At 41.4% G+C, this 22,365-nt stretch overlaps 1 protein-coding gene across 1 annotated transcript in view; it reads left to right on the top strand.

Moving 5' to 3' along the window:
- Positions 1-22,365, top strand: part of LOC139461159 (putative leucine-rich repeat-containing protein DDB_G0290503) — a 123,797-nt gene that overhangs the window by 6,009 nt on the left and 95,423 nt on the right. Inside the window, exons 7-11 of the mRNA XM_071242722.1 lie at positions 3,669-3,754; positions 6,309-6,409; positions 8,686-8,853; positions 16,031-16,097; positions 17,308-17,414. Coding sequence (XP_071098823.1) covers positions 3,669-3,754; positions 6,309-6,409; positions 8,686-8,853; positions 16,031-16,097; positions 17,308-17,414 — 529 coding nt within the window. The remainder of the gene's footprint in view (positions 1-3,668; positions 3,755-6,308; positions 6,410-8,685; positions 8,854-16,030; positions 16,098-17,307; positions 17,415-22,365) is intronic.

The raw sequence follows: 22,365 nt of genomic DNA, 5'->3' as shown, positions 1-22,365 counted from the left end.
AATTGAAGAGCACGAATATTAGAGCTTCAGATAGGTGAATATTGCCCCAAATGGTCGCAAGTATTATAACTTCCTGATATTTCTTAACATGCTCAAAGCTGATTGGTTAGTTGAAGCGATGTCACATTAAAGTAAACTATGTTTATAATGAATACACTTATAATGAACTGACCAATATAATAAACTTATTTCTTAGTCCTGGCCATTTGTTGTATATGTGCTGTATATATGCTTATACCGAACTATGGTTATTGCGAACTATAATTAGTGGTCCTTTCGAGACCGTTGTGACCGTAGTTTACTTTGTATTGCATCATTGTTGAGAACGATACGTTATGACATCATCTGTGTTCATGATATTACCCATTAATAACATCACATAATATGAACATTCCATATGGTTTTCTTCATATTCTTCGATAAAATGACAGTGAGGAATAACCTCCTCAAAATTTTGGATTAACATATTATCTGTGAATGAATGCTGAAAGTCATTTGCCAAATGCGCAGGACTGGTTCCATTCATTCCCTCAGGAAATGATACAGAATTTCTCATAACTCATTAGGTATTCTCAAACTAGCACCTGTTAAAATGATGAGCCTTTATGTGGACAATATAACTCGATCGTAGATGTGCGTCCCGTGTTTTGACATTTTCAATGACCAGAACTCTTGGCAACTGTATTGAGTTATGTCCCCTACCATTCTCTTTGACCTTGTGACTAAGCAAATTCCTGGATCCCTTGACCCTTATTACTTAAAATTTCTTTCAAAATGGCCAATGATAAAATATCAGCCAAACTTGCTGCAGATCCCTATTGTGATTAGCATGCAAGGATCCCCAAACCCCAGAACCCCAACCCAAAACCAATCACCCCAACCCAAAACCAAACCAACCAACCCCAACCCCGACCCAAACCCCAAACCTTAAACCAACCACCCCAACCCCAACCCCCAAACCCCAAAACAACCACCCCAACCCCAACCCCGACCCCCAAACCCCCAAAAAAACCACCCCAACCCCAACCCCCAAACCCCCAAACCACCCCAACCCCAAACCCCAACCCCCAAAACCCCAACCCCAAACCCCAAACCAACCACCCCAACCCCAACTCCAACCCCCAAACCCAAAAACTAACCAGCCAACCAACCAACCTCAACCCCAACCCTAACCCCAAACCCAAAACCTGCTCCCCAACACCCAACCCCCCAACCCCCCAACCCCCAACCCCCAACCCAATCCTAACACCCATCATCCATACATCTAATACACAGTCTATCCAACCTCCCTAGTGTCAAGGTTGGCTGGTTATGGTAAGGAGTTGAATTTTCTTTATTACTAAACTGAGCACTTTTTCAGAATTAAAAGATGCAATCATTTATTTGTTTCTTTATTCTCATCTGAGTTTGTGCACATTGTAGCACCATGTTGACACAAACTTGCACATTCCGAATGTCTGCACCAGCGCACGTTGGGATCAAACGATATAGACAGAAAATAGTGAGGTCGGCCTGCTCTTGATAAATGTTGCAGGTGGAAAATATTGAGTCATTTTGGAATAGGTGTGGATGGGGCACCTGCCCCTGTTGCATGTAGTTTTGAATACTGATGAAGTTGGGGGCGGTCGGGTAGCCTAGTGGTTAAAGCGTTCGCTCGTCACGCCAAAGACCCGGGTTCGAATCCCAACATGGGTACAATGTGTGAAGCCCATTTCTGGTGTCCCCCGCCGTGATATTGCTGGAATATTGCTAAAAGCGTCGTAAAGTCAAACTCACTCACTCACTGATGATGTTGTGGGATATGATTGCAAATGAGATGCAAACTAAACGATTGACTATGCTTTTTTGCCTGTGTCAGGGAAGAAATCGCGAATGTTTTCATTATCTGATTGACTATGTCATTGCCTATGGTAGTCACCATCTTTGTGAAGCTACACGAGATAACAGTGATCTGATTGGATATCTTGTTTTCTTTACAAAGAGCCCAACTCGTGATCTACGCGAGGTGGCGCCAATGGCGCCTGGATCGGATTCAACCCCAAAAAGTACAGAATTTGTACTTTACTAAGGAAGTGTTATCCCACATTTCGCATTCGTAGCACTCGCATTGTTTGAAGTTATCTCCCTTAGACTGGAAAACATTGGCTGCAGTCTTATCTCAGCTAATGTTAAGGTTTTGCGAAAATGAATGGCTTTTTGCATGTTGATTTCCTTAATATGTGAGTGTACGTGTTGTTTGTGCTTGAAAAATAATTTTTAACAATTGAAACAAAAAAATATTGGAGAAATCCAATGTAGAGTGCTTGTTGTTACCCTGTCTGGCGCTCGGCATTAAGGGGCTAAAACAAGGACTGGTCGGCTCGGAGTCAGTATACTGTGTCTGAGTGGGATATTCATGTTAAACTGTGGCATGGTATCTCAGTGAGCTAGCACTATAAATCGGCATCAGTCCGGACTAGTACAAGCAGCCACACACACACACACACACGTGCATGCACAGTTCAAGTGCAATTATCTTGGACACGATGTTAAACCCAATTTCACCTCATCTCATGTCTGTACTCAACTTGTCTGCACATGGGGTCAGAACAATATCAAACGGGAAAATTGAAGAATCAGCTATTTCAGAAACTGAAGCCAGCATTTGGTCATGAAATATTGTTGAATTTTGTAATGGACAAAGTTTTTGCCTGGGACAAAACTTTATTAAAAGTTGGCAGGGATGTTTTTAATCCTATTCTGTGCCTTGAGACCACAACACATTTGATATGTCAAACTCTCATCTCTATTGCACATGTTAACATTTTCTACAACTGAACTTTGGCTGGATACCCAGGTAGGTACTGAAGGTGTCTGATTGCTTGTTGATGTTGTCATATGACTTATGTCATGTAACTGGCTAGGGCTGCAACGAATACACTATGCATGCTATGAGGCGAATACGATTCGTATCACGAATATAGGGTAACAAATACAAATATAAATTCACGAATATACAATAACAAGTCAGCAGTTGATGTATTATTTGTTATAAGAGGCGACTAACGGGATCGGGTGGTCAGGCTCGCAGACTTGGTTGATGCATGTCATCCATCCCAATTACGTGGATCGATGCTCATGATGTCAATCACAGGATTGTCTGGTCCAACTGGATTATTTACAGACCGCCGTCATATAGCTGGAATATTGCTGAGTGTGGCGTTAAACAACAAACCAAACCAAACCAAAACCATAAACACATGCTTATGACTATGGAAATGATTGCAGGTACAGATCCCTTCATTTTCTAAGGCATTGACTGATTCAAAATGTCATTAAAAATGTAAGAAAGGTTGTTTTCTATTTTGTAAGGACAAAACGTCATAAAGCCATTTGTGTCCATCAAAATCACAGTCAGTGTTCACAGGAGACAAGCTGATGAGCAGTGGGGTAGCCTTGTGGTTAAAGCGTTCCTTGTCACGCCCAAGATCTGGGTTCGATTCCCAACATGGGTTCAATGTGGGAAGATCATTTCTGGTGTCACCCGTCATGATATTACTGGAATATTGCTAAAAGTGGGGTAAAACAATTTTCACTTGCTCAGTATGAAAACTCTGTTTCCCTATCAAAAGTAATATATGGTTAACAATTTTCTGCTGACTTTAACATGTTGAATGTTGCCTGTGTAGAGGCAGGAAGAAGCTGGAGAAAGCCCTACAGTCCACGAGGGATGAAGTGGCCAATCTCAGCGAGAAACTGCTCTCCATCCAGACAGGTAGGTGACCAATCTTAGTGATAAGCTGCTCTCCATCACTCCAGACAGGTAGGTGGCCAGTCTTAGTGAGAAACTGACCTCCATCCAGACAGGTAGGTGGCCAGTCTTAGTGAGAAACTGACCTCCATCCAGACAGGTAGGTGGCCAGTCTCAGTGAGAAGCTGTTCTCCATCCAGACAGGTAGGTGGCCAGTCTTACTGAGAAACTGCTCTCCATCCAGACAGGTAGGTGACCAATCTTAGTGAGAAGCTGCTCTCCATCCAGACAGGTAGGTGGCCAGTCTCAGTGAGAAGCTGCTCTCCATCCAGACAGGTAGGTGGCCAGTCTCAGTGAGAAGCTGCTCTCCATCCAGACAGGTAGGTGGCCAGTCTCAGTGAGAAGCTGCTCTCCATCAGACAGGTAGGTGGCCCGTCTTAGTGAGAAGCTGTTCTCCATCCAGACAGGTAGGTGGCCAGTCTCAGTGAGAAGCTGTTCTCCATCCAGACAGGTAGGTGGCCAGTCTCAGTGAGAAGCTGCTCTCCATCCAGACAGGTATAGGTGGCCAGTCTCAATGAGAAGCTGCCCTCCATCCAGACAGTAAGATGGCCAGTCTTAGTGAGAAGCTGCTCTCCATCCAGACAGGCAGGTGACCAGTCTCAGTGAGAAGCTGCTCTCCATCCAGACAGGTAGTTGACCAGTCTCAGTGAGAAGCTGCCCTCCATCCAGACAGGTAGGTGGCCAGTCTCAGTGAGAAGCTGCTCTCCATCCAGACAGGCAGGTGACCAGTCTCAGTGAGAAGCTGCTCTCCATCCAGACAGGTAGGTGGCCAGTCTCAGTGAGAAGCTGCTCTCCATCCAGACAGGTAGGTGGCCAGTCTTAGTGAGAAACTGACCTCCATCCAGACAGGTAGGTGGCCAGCCTTAGTGAGAAGCTGCTCTCCATCCAGACAGGTAGGTGGCCAGTCTTACTGAGAAACTGCTCTCCATCCAGACAGGTAGGTGACCAATCTTAGTGAGAAGCTGCTCTCCATCCAGACAGGTAGGTGGCCAGTCTCAGTGAGAAGCTGCTCTCCATCCAGACAGGTAGGTGGCCAGTCTCAGTGAGAAGCTGCTCTCCATCAGACAGGTAGGTGGCCCGTCTTAGTGAGAAGCTACTCTCCATCCAGACAGGTAGGTGGCCAGTCTCAGTGAGAAGCTGTTCTCCATCCAGACAGGTAGGTGGCCAGTCTCAGTGAGAAGCTGCTCTCCATCCAGACAGGTATAGGTGGCCAGTCTCAGTGAGAAGCTGCCCTCCATCCAGACAGTAAGGTGGCCAGTCTTAGTGAGAAGCTGCCCTCCATCCAGACAGGTAGGTGACCAGTCTCAGTGAGAAGCTGCTCTCCATCCAGACAGGCAGGTGACCAGTCTCAGTGAGAAGCTGTTCTCCATCCAGACAGGTAGGTGACCAGCCTTAGTGACCAGTCTTAGTGAGAAGCTGCTCTCCATCCAGACAGGTAGGTGGCCAGCCTCAGTGAGAAGCTACTCTCCATCCAGACAGGTAGGTGACCAGCCTTAGTGACCAGTCTTAGTGAGAAGCTGCTCTCCATCCAGACAGGTAGGTGGCCAGTCTCAGTGAGAAGCTGCTCTCCATCCAGACAGGTAGGTGGCCAGTCTCAGTGAGAAGCTGCTCTCCATCCAGACAGGTAGGTGACCAGTCTCAGTGAGAAGCTGCCCTCCATCCAGACAGGTAGGTGGCCAGTCTCAGTGAGAAGCTGCTCTCCATCCAGACAGGCAGGTGACCAGTCTCAGTGAGAAGCTGCCCTCCATCCAGACAGGTAGGTGGCCAGTCTCAGTGAAAAGCTGCTCTCCATCCAGACAGGTAGGTGGCCACCTCAGTGAGAAGCTACTCTCCATCCAGACAGGTAGGTGACCAGCCTTAGTGACCAGTCTCAGTGAGAAGCTGCTCTCCATGCAGACAGGTAGGTGGCCAGTCTCAGTGAGAAGCAGCTAGCTCTCCCTCAAGACAGGTAGGTGGCCAGTCTCAGTGAGAAGCTGCTCTCCATCCAGACAGGTAGGTGGCCAGCCTTAGTGAGAAGCTGCTAGCTCTCCCTCAAGACAGGTAGGTGGCCAGTCTCAGTGAGAAGCTGCTAGCTCTCCCTCAAGACAGGTAGGTGGCCAGTCTCAGTGAGAAGCTGCTAGCTCTCCCTCAAGACAGGTAGGTGGCCAGCCTTAGTGAGAAGCTGCTAGCTCTCCCTCAAGACAGGTAGGTGGCCAGTCTCAGTGAGAAGCTGCTCTCCCTCAAGACAGACAGGTGGCCAGTCTTAGTGAGAAGCTGCTCTCCATCCAGACAGGTATCTGCTCTGCAGAACACGTAGAATCTAATCATTGAAATGTCCTTATATTTAGAAGTGAGGGGAAACAATGTATATGTTTCTTTGTTGTTCAAACGTTGCCCTCAGTAATATGCCAGCATTAGAACTGTGACCTGTAATAATCGAGCCTGACCCAGACAATCCAGTGAATGATATGTGCGGCAATTCATGATCCATCAGGCTCCGTCTGTGACTAATGATGGGTATTCGTGTTGTTCTTTTCAGAAATAGAGGAAAAGGATGAAAAGATGCAGGCATTGTTTAAACAGCTGGAAGTGAAGAACCTGGAACTCCAGCGCTTCAAGACAGCTGCTGAAGTGGCAAAGGTAAAACCGCGAAACAGTGTTAGCAGCTGCAGCTGTAGTAGATCACGATGAAACAGTTTTAGCAGCTGCAGCTGTAGCAGATCACGGTGAAACAGTTACAGTGCAATCAGATGCTTCTCTACAAGACATCATCAGTCTGAGACCCAATAGTTTGAATTATTTTGTTATTTTGGATGGTATCAATTCAATGTGTGATCTGATAAGGGGTCTTCTTCGTCTTAATTGACGGATTGGTGTTCACTTCCTCGACCACCGATATTATCGGCTGATCTTCTACAGCCTACCATGATGTAGGTGTACTATAGGGACCCAGGGTAGAATGTGCCCCCGGAAACCAATTGCTAGTTGTAAGAGGCATCTGAATTGAAACCTGTGGTGATTCCAGGTTAGGCTTGGTTGCTAGCAGATTGCTACAAGAGGCAACTGGATGGATCAGGTGGTCTGGCTCTGTGACTTGAGTGTTGTGTGTCATCGTGCCTTGATGGTGTGGGTCAATTGCTCATAATATCAGTCACTGTATTGTCCGGCCCAGACTTGATGATTTACAGGCCACTGTCATATAGCTGGAATATTGCTGAGTGCGGCGTTAAACAACAAACAAACACTCTGCCCTCTAACTCCCAAATGACAATGAGTTTTTGAGAGAATTGGTGACTTGTGTCTTTAAGTTTAGTGGGCACAGGTGGCCCAGTCATCTAAAGCGCACATTTCACTGTGCAGAGTTGCATCCCTTGGGCACCGATGATCATAGATTCATCTGAAACCTGCATCACTTCGGGCATTCCTCCCACATCAAGCTGACATGCCGCGATATAACTGGAATACTGTTCAAAATGGGTTAAACCCAACTCACTCACTCACTCTTTAGTTTGGTTTCTCTATGTTCTTTCTTTGGCTTGGGGTGTGTGTTTATCTCAGTGTTGGTAGGCTGGTTGTGGGTTTCGGTTGAGGGAGTACTGCAGCCTTTACCTTTCTTCTCATGGTTGAAACAAGTCAATGCTCAGATTTACTTTTTCAGACTGAGAGAATTGGGACATAAATGTCAGAAAGCATTCAGTTTTTCAAGCAAATTTGTCAGATTAACAAAATAAATTCACAAATTTTCTTTTACATCTAACCACTTATTAAGAACGTATGGTTCCTGTCATTCTGATTTCACATAAATTCAACAACATTCAACCAAAAGTAAGTTTTAATGTTGAATGCTTAAAAAATGGATGTCGATTTTACAAATTAATAAGACATTGGGTATACAACCAAATGTTATAATTTTGTCATTTCATACATGATAATTCCCAGAAATAACAAAGGAGCATTTGGTTGTTTAGGATCATGTTGAATTTTATTGAAAAAAACTGCCAGCTGTACCATTTGTTTACTAAGATGAGCTACAATGTATTTATATTGATATGGAATGTGGTTATCTGTTTATGATTCTATGAACATATATGTATACTCTCTGTTGTAGATGCACGTTCACTTCATATCTTAAGATTGATTATATCAGTATAGACTTTGAACCAAGTCAATGTTTGAAATATCACACAAATTTCATGTATAGTTTTTCACCCGTTTTGTTCATTGGGCTGAAAATTGAACTTGGTTTCGATGACTGTATCTTGTTGGAAGGAAAAGATAACTCTTCCTTTAAAATAAGGACAAACGTGATCTAATATCAAGAATTGATATCAAACAAAACCAAAAATTACCTTTTCCCTGAAAATCTTTCAAATGTCAATATGGTTAGTAATAACGTCTTTGAAAGGCATTTAGAAGTGATACACATAAGGAAGAGAATTTATGGATGTCAACTTCTTTATTATGAGGAACACGACGTTTCGGAATATATATGCTTGACCTGATGAAGGAGTAAGCATATACTCCGAAACTTTGTGTTCCTCATAATAAAGAAGTTGACATCCATAAATTCTCTTCCTTAGGTGGGGGCGGTTGGGTAGCCTAGTGGTTAAAGCGTTCTCTCGTCACGCCGAAGACCCGGGTTCGATTCCCGACATGGGTACAATGTGTGAGGCCCATTTCTGGTGTCCTCCGCTGTGATATTGCTGGAATATTGCTAAAAGTGGCGTAAAACCATATTCACTCACTCTTCCTTTGGTGAGAAATTATAATTTTAAAAATGTGTGACATCATTTTTTTCTTTTTAATTTTGGACGTTCATTTACCTGGTTCAACTGTCAGAGGCCATGATCTGTGCACCATTCTTATGCATGACTTGTATCTCTCTTCCCTGCTAACACCACTTCGCAAACTAACAGAAAAACGTGCAGGATTCGGAGCGGCTTCAAGCCGAAATAGCAGCTCGCGATGAAACGATAAAGGAACTTCGCCAAAAGGTCAATCACTTAGAAATAGAGGTGACCTCGTCTAATCACACCCAGGAGGTCAGTCAATCTAAGCTGGCAACAGTTGCGGAGGAAAATCAGGTTTGTGTAGGACGAGTGAATTATTTTGCTGTGGTTCACTGTGTTGTTATGATTCTGTTTTGTTTATTAATATTTGAGACCTGACCAATTGTTTTTTCTTGTTTTGTGAATTTTTGGGTCATTTTGCTGAAATAAAAAAGGAAACATTCAATATGAAAGGTTTCAGGGGTGAATTTCCTAAATTTCTGATTTGTCTTGAAATGGAAACATCACTGAGTAATGTCTAAATAAATAAGAACCAGTATGTGCAGTAAACTACGTTTATAACAAACTGACGGACATGATGAACTTATTTATTTGTCATGGCCATTTGCTGTATATATGCTGTACATATGCTTGTAACGAAGTACGGTTATAACGAACTAAAATTAGTGGCCCCTTTGAGTTTGTTATAACCATAGTTAGTTATAACCATAGTTCGTTATAACCGTAGTTTACTGTATATTGTAAAAAACAAAAACAGGATTCTGTAATTCTAATTTTGAAAAGAAATACAAACCTGAATAATCCAAAATATGTCCATTTTTAAAAAATCATAACATTTTGGTTTTTTTCATTTTGAAAGAAATAAGGTTCATCCATAAACAAGAATAATAATTAGTATGGTCTAAAGAGTTTTGTAAACAATATTTATCTAATCATTGTAAATATACTTGAGAATTTAGAATGTAACCTAGTAGCAGCTTATTGTATTTATTGTAACATGTTATATCTGGATTAAATTTGATATTTGCTTCATGTAATATTTTCCTTTTGAAAATTGTATATTTATCACAGAAAGATAGGAATCATCTTGAGTAGGCAATTCAGCTGTTGAGTGTTTTGTGGAGAGCGTTCAACATGTGTTTGAGAAATATATAAAGTCATGGAATTCGGTGCACAGTGTATTCACTGGCCTTTTGATGTTTCGGCATCAGAAAAGAAAGATACATTAAAAAGTGTACAAGAGTACGTAGATTGGGTATCAGGTTGAAGAATTTGCTGAATTTGGGTAGGTAAATTGATCAATTTGAAGTGGGCAGTTGGGTAGCCCAGTGGTTAAAGTGTTCGCTCGTCACGCTGAAGACCTGGGTTCGATTCCCGACATGGGTACAATGTGTGAAGCCCATTTCTGGAGTCCCCCGCCGTGATATTGCTGGAATATTGCTAAAAGCGGCGTAAAACCATACTCACTCACTGATATATTTGAAATTTGAAACATTAGTTTGCTTGCAACAGATCTAAGCAGTGTTGAAATATAAAAGAAATGCCAGGCTGCCATTAGGACCCACAGACTTCAGATGCTGCATGCCCTCATTTAGACAAAACCTGCAGCTTATTGTGACAAATAAATAAATTTACTGCAGGCAATAAGGACCCCTAGAATTTGATACAAGAAGCTCGACACGAGATCTGCCTGTCTCGCAGGAGCTTATTTCAAACCCTGGATCTAAGCCCATGACATGTTTGAAGCACTGCATGAACAATCTGTGGTTTGTCTTTTTGTTCACAAATCAGTGCAGTCAGTGGAAGAGGAGTTGTCTCCCTTACATAGCAGGCTTTACTTGTTTTTGAGGATGAACTAACATCGTTCATTCTGTCCATATGCTATTGTTTACTGACTGAAGAAAACAAAATCTATTCATCAATTTTTGTTCTTTGATAAAGACCCTATGTATCAAACAGTAGTTACATTCAGGGCTGGGACAGGGGACTCGGGTACTTGGGTACTCGGGTACTCTGGTACTCGGGTACTCGGGGCGGGTGGTTCCAGAGTAGGACCGGATACCCACAGGACTACCCGGACCCGTGGCAAAATGGCAAAATTTATCTAGAACTTCCACGGTTACACCATAAGTGACTGATGTTCGCATTTCTTTCTGACTATACACGCATTCCTTCGGACTTTATATGTTTGAATAGAGGTAACACTTCAGTCAACTTCAGTGTATGCATGACCAGATCATTTTATACGTGTACCTAAATACATTTTGGCAGGAGTACTGTCAAACTATTCACAATCGGACATTTGTACCTATCTCTTGAGATCCCAATTGCGTGGATCAATGCTCATGATGTCAATCACTGGATTGTCTGGTCCAGACTCGATTATTTACAGATCGCCGTCATAAAGCTTGAATATTGCTGAGTGCGGCGTTAAACAACCAACCAACCAACCGACCAACCAACCAACAGTGGGTACCTGGGTAATGTCAGGTAATAGTGGGGTGGGTACCCGGGTAGTAAATTTGGACTCGTCCCAGCCCTAGTTACATTTAATTTCGACCACACCGATGCATAAAATATTAATTTAAAGAGTTCATCGAGATGATTCCTATCTTCTGCATGGTATTAAACTTTCTTGTTTATCTATTTGAATTGTACATGTATCCTAAGACTTATTGCAGTAATGGCTGTAGAAATCTAGGGTAAATAGTTTTTAGATTTCAGGAGAGAAACTTACAAACAAGAGTAGATATAGATTATAGGTATAGCAAGGTACTAACTAACAGGGGCTAACTGTAGCTCTGTGCCGGTGATTGTTTGAAGATCAACTTGAAACTAGTTGTCATGGTAATGTGGGATCTATGGTATACCGGTATATATTTTAGTAACCCCATGAGGATTCTGGGTAAGAATACCTTCCCTTATCATAATTAAGATCAATGTATACCACGGCCAAAAAATTAAAAAATTCTGTGTTTTTGTAAATTCTGCAACTAAATTTTGATAATTCTGCACACAATTTCGCAAACTTTTTGTAAGTTTAGTTTTTGTCAATTGCATAGTTTTCGTCAATTTCATAGTTTTCGTAGACAAATGTATCCACGGCTAGAATAGCTTATGGAAGCGAATCTGGAGATCACTAGTGCAAACATACAGACACGTATTTGCAGTATGCAGTAATACAAAAGACACCTCACTTCAAAACAAAAAAAAATTCCCTGCTTTCAACTCGCATGTTCAAATTCTGCAGTGTATTTGACGAATTCTACACAAAATGTGTCTTTCTGCAAGATAGGTCTAGTTCTGCAACAAGTGGGCATTTCTGCAAAATATGGAATCGCAGAATACAGTGGGGACTGTGAGAGGCAGGCTTGGTCTACCCTGACAGCATGTGACTTTGCTCATGATATCATTCACTGGCTTGTGTGGTCCAGGTTCTATAATATACAGACTTCTGTCTGCAGGATATAGTGCTACGTTAAACAAGAAACAAACAAGATTATCCTTCCAAGGGACATGCTTTTATTATGATCACATGTGCATTGACAATATGAATAAATTATCAAAAAGTAACTTACAGTACTTACAGTTTGAAAATAAACTTGATGCAAGAAAATAATTATCATAATTTGCCATATTAATTTAGAACCATCTGACCTACTTCAAGACTAATTTGTAAGAAATCTGTATAAGTGCCCATACAAAAGCCTCAAAATGTATTTTACAGTTTTTTTCACAGGCTATGCAGCAGTCTAGAAGGCAGTGTATGTAATTGCCTTGTAACGATTAGTTTCAGTTTTTTAATTGACATTTGATAAGTTAAACTTGTGTATGTTTATATGAAGCGTCTTGTTTTGTGTATGTTCTTTGCAACCTGGGCAGTTATTACGGCGAATATGGTATTTCAAGTACAATAAACCACTGTAAATTGAACAGATATGCTTGACATGTCTTGGAGACATAAACTTATCTTTTCCATTGTTCAGACTGGGAGAGAAGTTGTGAGTTACCTCCCTTTGAGCACAGTGTTGGAGTGTTGAATCACCTGTAGAAGCAAGCCATGCTAGATCACTCTAGGCAGGGTAGTTGGGAAAGTAGTATATCTCACATGTCATAGACAGCTGTTAGGAAACATGTTTGCCATCACTGCGTGGTTATTGCGGACACCTAGCTAGTTGTAGGACACCTAGATCTTGCAGCAACATTTTGTACAAAATCTTGCTGGAACCTCTGATGAATTAGAGTCTTTCAGTGCCAATAGCTTGACATATTAATTGTTGCACGTTTCTTTCACTTGGGACTTTTTAAGTGTATGGGTTGCATCTCTTCGGCACAGCAGAAACCTATGATCGTGGGTTTGAATCCCAATTCACCCTGATTATGTTTCTAGGTTTGTCAGCACCATACCAGTGCCTTTTGGTTTCATCTGAGACATGCATCACTTTGGGCCGTCCTCCCACATTTAGCTGATACACTGTGATATTACTGGAATACTGTTCAAAGCAGTGTTGAACCCAAGTCACTCACTCACTCAACTTATACACAGGGTTAGCCTGTTCATGGCTTCTTCCAAGTAAGGAGTCTGTATTATAATGATGGCTTGCTTAGGATCTGACTCCCTCCGTGGTCTAGTGGTCTTATGGTAGAATGTCCACCCGGAGAGTGGAAAGTCCAGGGTTCAGTCTCTGACCATGTCATACCAGAAGACATTAAAAGATGTCCTTGTTTTTACCCTGCCTGGCGCTCGGCATTAAGCGGATAAAACAAGGACTGGTCGGCTCGGAGTCAGTATACTGTGTCTGTGTGGGATATTCATGTTAAACTGCAGCATGGTATCTCAGTGGACTAGCACTATCAATTCGGTATTAGTTCGGACTAGTAGAAGCAGCCACACACACGTGCATACACGTCACTATATATGTGCAATAATCTTAGATGCGAAATTAAACCCTTTTCACCTGACCTTTCTAAGGTATAGGACTTAAGATAGGCAGTCAGACAGAGAATAGTGAATCTTGTTTTAACAGAATACCTATTGCAGTTAACAATTGGGTGTTGCCAGACCTTGCCCTGGAACGTGTTCTATCGAGTCCATTTTGTAAAGAATGACTTCCAATTTATCTTAAACATCCTCATTTCAAGATATGTTCTGTTTGAAATAAACACTTGAGCACTGCTGTAAATAAGATCGTCTGGTACACCAGTTTATTTTTACAAGACCTGTGTACAGATACAAGGATGAACCGTAGGTAAGGACATATACATTCTTAATGTCATTTTTAATTAACTGGAGGCAATTAAGATTAGAAAGTGCTTTACATGGATGTTTTATTCACTGTCTTCATTTCAGAGAATATCTATCTGTAACACTGTAACACTGTAACACTGTAACACTGCAACACTGTATCATGCTTCTTGCTTTTCCCTAACACAGTTTCTGTATTGTTACAGGGAATATGTCAAATCAGGGAATATGTCAAATCAGGGAATCTGTCAAATCAGGGAATCTGTTAAATCAGGGAATATGTCAAATCAGGGAAAATGTTAAATTGGGAGAAGTGCCAAATCTGGGATTATGTCCAAACTGGGAATATGTCAAACCAGGCAATATGTCAAATCAGGGAAAATGTCGGGGAGTATGTCAAATCAGGGAAAATGTCAGGGAATATTTCAAATCAGGGAAAATGTCAGGGTATATGTCAAATCAGGGAAAATGTCAAAACTGGGATTATGTCAAATCAGGGTATATGTCAAATCAGGGAAAATGTCAAAACTGGGAATATGTCAAATCAGTGAAAATGTCGAATCAGGGAATCTGTCAGATTGGAATATGTAGAATCCCTGAAACTCCTTCATTCATTGTTGTTATTATTCTCTCAAGTATCAATATAACAATGTTAATGAGTTTTTATTTATAAGAAAAGGTTTGTAAACAAATTATGCACATGTTCGAGTCCTGATGTTGGAACAATTAGTCAACATTGTAATCAAAACAACATTAGTATAGGCGTGACTGTCTCTTTAATTTTCTGGGATTATACAGTTTCAGTTTGTTTCATTCAATATGTGTAGGCCACAGGCCTTTGTGTACCGAATATAATAATACAGACTAGCTGTTAAACATTGGATAATAAGTTTCTTTCAACACAAGCATTATAAATGTATTTAGCTCAATTAACTAGGAATTTGGTTTAATGTAAATTTATCTTACTTCATCAAACACAGGGGCGGTCTGTAGCCTAGTGGTTAAAGCGTTCTCTCGTCACGCCGAAGACCCGGGTTCGATTCCCGACATGGGTACAATGTGTGAAGCCCATTTCTCTGGTGTCCGTGATATTGCTGGAATATTGCTAAAAGCGGTGTAAAACCATACTCACTCACTCACTCTCTCATCAAAGAAAGGGTTTATCTAGTTTGAACTTACATTTACATTTATACATATTCCCTGTAGCACATATATATATATGTAGACACTATAGCTAACATCACATGCTTGATTACACACTGTCTGTTGTATATACATGTTAATATATACTTTTCTCCATCTGAATTGCCCCGTAAAGATTCCGGGGTAGAATAGGTCTTCAGCAACCCATGCTTGCTGTAAAAAGCGACTATGCTTGTCGTAAGAGGCGACTAACGGGATCAGGTGGTCAGGGTGATCCAGTTCTGGAGGTAAGGTGTTTGAGAAAACCAAACCAAAAGACAATTAGACTATTTTAATGAGAAACTGAGAAATCCATTGAAACAAAAGATGTTAGTTGTGTCAGTATTCTTTTATGTAACTGAGATTTTTGTGACTTTAGCTTTTGATTTCTGTTTTTGGCCTACTTTTGAAATACGATGGTTGTGATGTAAGTCTCTTATGATTAAGATATGTGCTGACTGTTGAATGACTTAGCATGGTGTTGACTGAATCCATGTGATTGTACATGGATTAACAGAATTCATGTGGTTGTACATGGATTGACTGAATCGTTGTACATGGATTAACAGAATTCATGTGGTTGTACATGGATTAACAGAATTCATGTGGTTGTACATGGATTAATAGAATTCATGTGGTTGTACATGGATTGACTGAATCGTTGTATATGGATTGACTGAATCGATGTGGTTGTACATGGATTAACAGAATTCATGTGGTTGTACATGGATTGACTGAATCATTGTACATGGATTGACTGAATCGTTGTACATGGATTGACTGAATCGTTGTATATGGATTGACTGAATCGTTGTACATGGATTGACTGAATCGATGTGGTTGTACATGGATTAACAGAATTGATGTGGTTGTACATTGATTGACTGAATCATTGTACATGGATTGACTGAATCGTTGTACATGGATTGACTGAATCGTTGTACATGGATTGACTGAATCATTGTACATGAATTGACTGAATCGTTGTGCTTGTACATTCATTGTTTTTGACTTGGTTGAAGTGGTAAATTCATTGTGTTGCAGCATCGAATCACCCAGCTGACCCAGGAGGTTGAAGACAGGAAGATAGCCATCGATGAGGCGAAACGGGGTGAGAACACCACCAACTAACTACCATGAACGCACATAGTGCTTGACGTAAAAGGCAACATCGGATGGTGACACTCAGTGATTGGCTAATCCCCATAATACTAAGATGGGGGATATTACTCATAATGTCATGGGTTTGCTCAATCTAGACTTAGTTATGTACAATAGTGATTTAGCAGATACAGCTAACTGGGGCCAAAAACTGGGGCAAAGAAAGTTAAACCATGTACAGTCAAATATGTTTATAACGAACACACTTATAATGAAATTGACAGATAATACGAACTTTATTTTGGGTCCAGGACATTTGCTGTAATGTTGTCTATACAGGCAAATATGTTTATAATGAACACACTTATAATGAAATTGACAGATAATACGAACTTTATTTTGGGTCCAGGACATTTGCTGTAATGTTGTCTATACAGGCAAATATGTTTACAACGAACACACTTATAATGAAATTGACAGATATTACGAACTTTATTTTGGGTCCAGGACATTTGCTGTAATGTTGTCTATTTGTGGTACATTTGAGTTTGTTATGACTGTAGTTTACTGTTATTGTAAAGTACAGCATAGCGTTAGAAATTGGCACCAGTCCTGTAGTCCTTGCCAAACTGCCCAGTAGTTAAGTTATCATAAGGACTAGTAGAAATGTGCCATTTTTAAGGGCTTTGCTATATATTATTATTATAAGGACTAGTGGACTAAAAATGTTAGTTTCAACCGCTGCAGCACCTACGACTATACACTGTATGATAGTGTTGTCTATAGTATTACGAAATGGTGGTGACCGCCTCCGTGGTCTAGTGGTAGAGCGTCCGCCCGGAGAGCGGAAGGTCCAGGGTTTGATCACCGGCCGCGTCAGATCAAAAGATGTTAAAAGATGGTACTTGTTGTTACCCTGTCTGGCGCTCGGCATTAAGGGGCTAAAACAAGGACTGGTCGGCTCGGAGTCAGTATACTGTGTCTGAGTGATGGTATTCATGTTAAACTGTGGCATGGTATCTCAGTGTGCTAGCACTATAAATCGGCATCAGTCCGGACTAGTACAAGCAGCCACATACATGTACATGCACGCCGTTATATAAGTGCAATAATCTTGGACGCGATGTTAAACCCCATTTCGCCTCACCTCACCTCACCTCACCTCACCTCACCTCACCTCACCTCACCTCACCTCACCAAATGGTGATGTTTGTGTGCAGACCTGCAGAAGGTCCACGAGTCACAGGTGAACGCCCTCCAGGAGACTCACCGCACGGAGATTGACGACCTGAAGAAACAACATGCGGACGAGGTCAAGCAGCTGGTGGTGAGTTGTCTCCCATTGTTGTCGTGTTGTCTGGTGTTGGTTATAAGTGAGGGGTTCCAGTGAACATGCGTCAAAGATTCCCATGCATGTCAGAAGAGCCGATACGGGGATCAGGTTACACTGTTAGACCAGGCAAATCATGTGACTTGTATCTAGCTTATGTGGATTGTTGCTCATGCCATCAACCAGTGGTTTTCCACCATGGTAGGGGTGAAACGATACGGCAAGGTCACGATATGATACGTATAGTGATACGCATTTTTACGTCAGATCGCATGGAAACTTACAGACAATAAATATTTCAGAGCAGGTTCAAAAGGAAAAGCTACCTGTAGATACATCTTCATTTACGTGGCTATTTTTAGTAGTGAACTGACAAAAATGCCAGGAGTCATTAAACGAGTAGTAGTATTTAAGTGTATCGTCTTGTATCGATACAGAAAAAACCGTATCATGCATCATATTGTCACATGAAAACTTATGATGCACTGGTCTACCGATGTATCGTTTCACACCTACACCATAGTATAGCTGAAACATAGCTGGCGCTAGTGTCTGGGTTCAGGGACAGTATAGGTCCCCAGTACTTAATCCAGGAAGGATATCACTCAGAAGGGATGCTATTCAAGCATACCTGTTCAAGGGAGCATCCATGAGAAGCCCCCTCCTGTTGTCTGGCTCCATCAGTTGGACTGCAGGCCACAGTGTTTGGATGTTATAGATGCCACTTGTTTGCAGGTTTCAAGATTAGAGATGTCTGGGTGTATCATTGCCCTTCACCTGGATGTCCAGTGTCTGTGCCCTTAATCTGGATGTCCAGTGTCCATGCCCCTAACCTGGATGTCCAGTGTCCATGCACCTAACCTGGATGTCCAGTGTCCGTGCCCTTAATCTGGATGTCCAGTGTCCATGCCCTTAATCTGGATGTCCAGTGTCCGTGTCCTTAATCTGGATGTCCAGTGTCCGAGCCCTTAATCTGGATATCCAGTGTCCGAGCCCTTAATCTGGATATCCAGTGTCCGTGCCCTTATTCTGGATGTCCAGTGTCCGTGCCCCTAACCTTGATGTCCAGTGTCTGTGGACCTAACCTGGATGTCCAGTGTCCGTACCTCTAAGATGGATGTCCAGTGTCCGTGCCCCTAATCTGGATGTTCAGTGTCCGTGCCCCTAACCTGGATGTCCAGTGTCTGTGCCCCTAACCTGGATGTCCAATGTCTGTGCCCTTAACCTGGATGTCCAATGTCCGTGCCCCTAAATTGGATGCCCAATGTCAGTGAATGAAAGGTGATAAAGCGTCCAGGTGCTGGGGCCACTGAACCTGATTCCTGAAGGACAGGGTCTGTGGTTCAACTGACTGTACAAAGTGGAACTCCCAACAATCACAATACTCAGTCACCTGTAATACTATATCAGCAGGGATTACGATTTTATCAGTAGATTGTGTCTTACTCCCATGGCAAAGCAGACAGTACCAGTGACTGTGCATGTGATCTGATACCACTCTGCTATGTGTTCAACAATACTCATCAACACACACAATAGAAGGCTAAAGAAAGTCTCTGACATACTTACAGAATGTCTCTCAGGACAGTGGCTGCTGTGAATTGACATGCATATATTTCATTATGTGTGTTTGGTGATTGAGTGGATGTGTTAAGCCTGCGTGACTTCATTGTAAATCAGGAGAGAGTTTTTTACTCCTTGCAGCCTACAAATGTTTAATTTGAAATTTTTGGTAAAGTTGCATGGCGCTTGAGAAATGGGTTATCTACAGAGACTTGAATACAACGTAACAGTGTTAATCGGGATAATATCATTTCATCACGCCGAAAACTTGGATTGGATTCTCCACACGGGTACAATGTGTGAAGCCCATTTCTGGTATCCCCAGATGTGATATTGTTGGAATATTGACTATGCTTGTCGTAAAAGACGACTAACAGGATCAGGTGGTCAGGCTCGCTGACTTGTTTGATGCATGTAATCGATCCCAATTGCGTGGATCGATGCTCAAGATAGCCATCACTGGATTGTCTGGTCCAGACTCCCATTATTTACAGACCGCCGTCATATAGCTGGAATATTGCTGAGTGCGGCGTTAAACAACAAACCAACCAACCAACCAACTACAAAGTACTACAGTTGAACAATTGCAATCAGTTAATGGATGAATCTAAATTTACGCAGCACAGTGCCCCAGACTAGTTTCTCCCTGACATAACTGCCTCATGGAACTCACAGAAAAGATGTGTTTATGAGATCTTAAATATTCAAAAGTTTTAGTTAGTCTGATATGAATAGGAAGATTATTCCACAGACAAGGGCCAGTTGTACCAAAAGACCTGTATCCATAGCCAGTTGGTGATCTTTGTGACGTGAATGGATTAACCAGTGTTGACAGGTAAGCTAGTGCTCGGGTTTGTGGACATCTGTAGGTGAGATAAAAAATGTCATAGTTGATCCTGGACTTGACTGAAAGCCAGTGCAGGGCCTTCTTTATGTCTCTGTTGTCACAGTACTTGATTTCCAGACATTATAGGGGCGGTCAGGTAGCCTAGTGGTTAAAGCGTTTGCTCGTCACACCAAAGACCCGGGTTCGATTCCCGACATGGGTACAATGTGTGTAACCCATTTCTGCTGTCCCCCGCCGTGATATTGCTGGAATATTAATTGCTAAAAGCGGCACAAAACCATATTTACTCACTCACTCCAGACATTATAACAAGTTGTAATGACAGGAATCTTTTTCATGTATACTGATGGAAATGAATAAGGGCACACTTAGTTTTAGACATAGTCAAATGATGTTATCATGTGTCCTTAGCCTGGTCTACCAAATACTCGTTGGACACAATGCACACAAACACATCTCAACATTTGATTCTGACCTGTTGAATTTGTATACACACTGTTTTAACTTTGCGACTTTGCTTGTCGTAAGTGACGAATAACGGGATCGGGTGGTCAGACCCGCTGACATGGTTGATGCATGTCAGCGTATCCCAACTGCGGGGATCGATGCTTATGATGTCAATCACTGGATTGTCTGGTCCTGACTTGATTATCTAAAGACCACGGTCATATAGCTGGAATATTGCTGAGTGCGGCGTTAAACGACAAAGAAACAAGCAAACAAACTATCACTTGTATTCTCAACAAAAAGTCAGGTTCTTTATATTTTGTTTCATCCAACCTGCTCTCTCTAAAGCTAAGCATGAGGATGAGAAGAACACACGTTCCTAGATTCTTTATTGCTTTATTTCAGTACAGGGTTAAAGGAATAGGTAATAACATGTCCTTCTGCAGACCTATGGACACATGTTCCTCATGAATTCAAAATGTGTCCAATATGTCATTAACCATACAGATCAGATATCACAATGTAGCGCAGAGTGGTAATGATAGCACGTCCACAGCTGTAGTACTACATTGTTGGGTGGTTGGTGGGAAGCCCCGACACCACGACTGTTTGATGTGGCTGAGATATGGACACTCTGTCTAGAGTACATTGTTAGACAGGCTATTGTTTCCTGGGACCGACTTGGCAGGGGGGCGTGTACACACAGTTACCCACAAGGAGTTGACACGCTACTGTGATGGCGCAAACAAGGGGGAGGTGGCAGAAGGTGAACTGGTAATAATAATAATAATAATAATAATAATAATAATAATGATAATAATAATAATTAAAAAAAAATAAAAAGAGAAAAAATTATAAATAATAATAATAACCCTAAAGCATGCTCAAGATGCTCAAATATTTGTAAAAAAAAATTAAAAAAGAGCTCCAATATTACCCTGGTTAATAGATCAGTGTGCACTCAATTTTTATTATCAGCTCCCTGGGGAGTATACTACCCAAGCTGCCTGTGAGGGGCTAGCTTATTGATTGTCACATTCCCAACGAATGTAACATCTCCCCTTGTGTAAGTAGACTTATCAACCTCCGGTGACGTCATCCTATTGTTCTCCAGTCGGGTTAAATCTCATAAACAGGGGATGTTGTAATGTCCCTGGGATTTTATAGGATATTCAAGTCATATTTGCTTTATAATTAGTTATAATATCCCAGGGATTTTATATAATATCCTGGGTATTTTATAAATATAACTTCCGTTCAGATTGTAACATGTAATGAAATGTAAAATCAAATGACAAATGTTTTCTTTATATTCCCGAGGATCGAACTCGCAACCTTCATATCTGTAGCCCAGTGAGTGTACCACAAAGCTACAGAGGTGTTGATAAGCAGCACTGCTTTTTAGAATGTCCTTTTCAAGATCTGTATGCCAGCAACGCCCATTTCCTAAGGTTCATGGAAAGTATGTTCGAAAAATAAAAATGTTGATAAATGTTGTTTTAAGGTTCAAAATCAGTTAATAAGTAAGATAAAACAATTCCCCTCGAGTTGTTATGATATTTAAAACCCTTTCCCTCGGAAAACCCTTTGGGATGCGGGTTTTAAATATCATAACAACCCTCGGACATGTTTTATCCTATACATAAAGGACTAGGGTTATGCTACATGTGACTCATTTGCGGCTGCAGATGAACACATGATAATTAAAAGATACTTGAAACAGCATAGAAGTAGATTTGTTTTCAGTTTGTTTACAAAACCCAATAGATTGGACCAAAGAGTAAAAATACTGAATATTCAAAGAAAACTCATATACTCAAAGCAGACTCAAATATTCAAAGAAAACTCATATACTCAAAGCAGACTCAAACATTCAAAGAAAACTCATATACTCAAAGCAGACTCAAACATTCAAAGAAAACTCATATACTCAAAGCAGACTCAAACATTCAAAGAAAACTCATATACTCAAAGCAGACTCAAACATTCAAAGAAAACTCATATACTCAGAGCAGACTCAAATATTCAAAGAAAACTCATATACCCTAAGCAGACTCAAATATTCAAAGAAAACTCATATACTCAAAGCAG

Source organism: Haliotis cracherodii, unplaced genomic scaffold (genome assembly GCF_022045235.1).
Source record: "Haliotis cracherodii isolate W230 unplaced genomic scaffold, xgHalCrac1.p SCAF_14, whole genome shotgun sequence".
Classification (NCBI taxonomy): Eukaryota; Metazoa; Mollusca; class Gastropoda; order Lepetellida; family Haliotidae; genus Haliotis; species Haliotis cracherodii.
The sequence above is the reverse complement of the archived record's forward strand: the minus strand, read 5'-3'. Positions and strand labels throughout refer to the sequence as shown.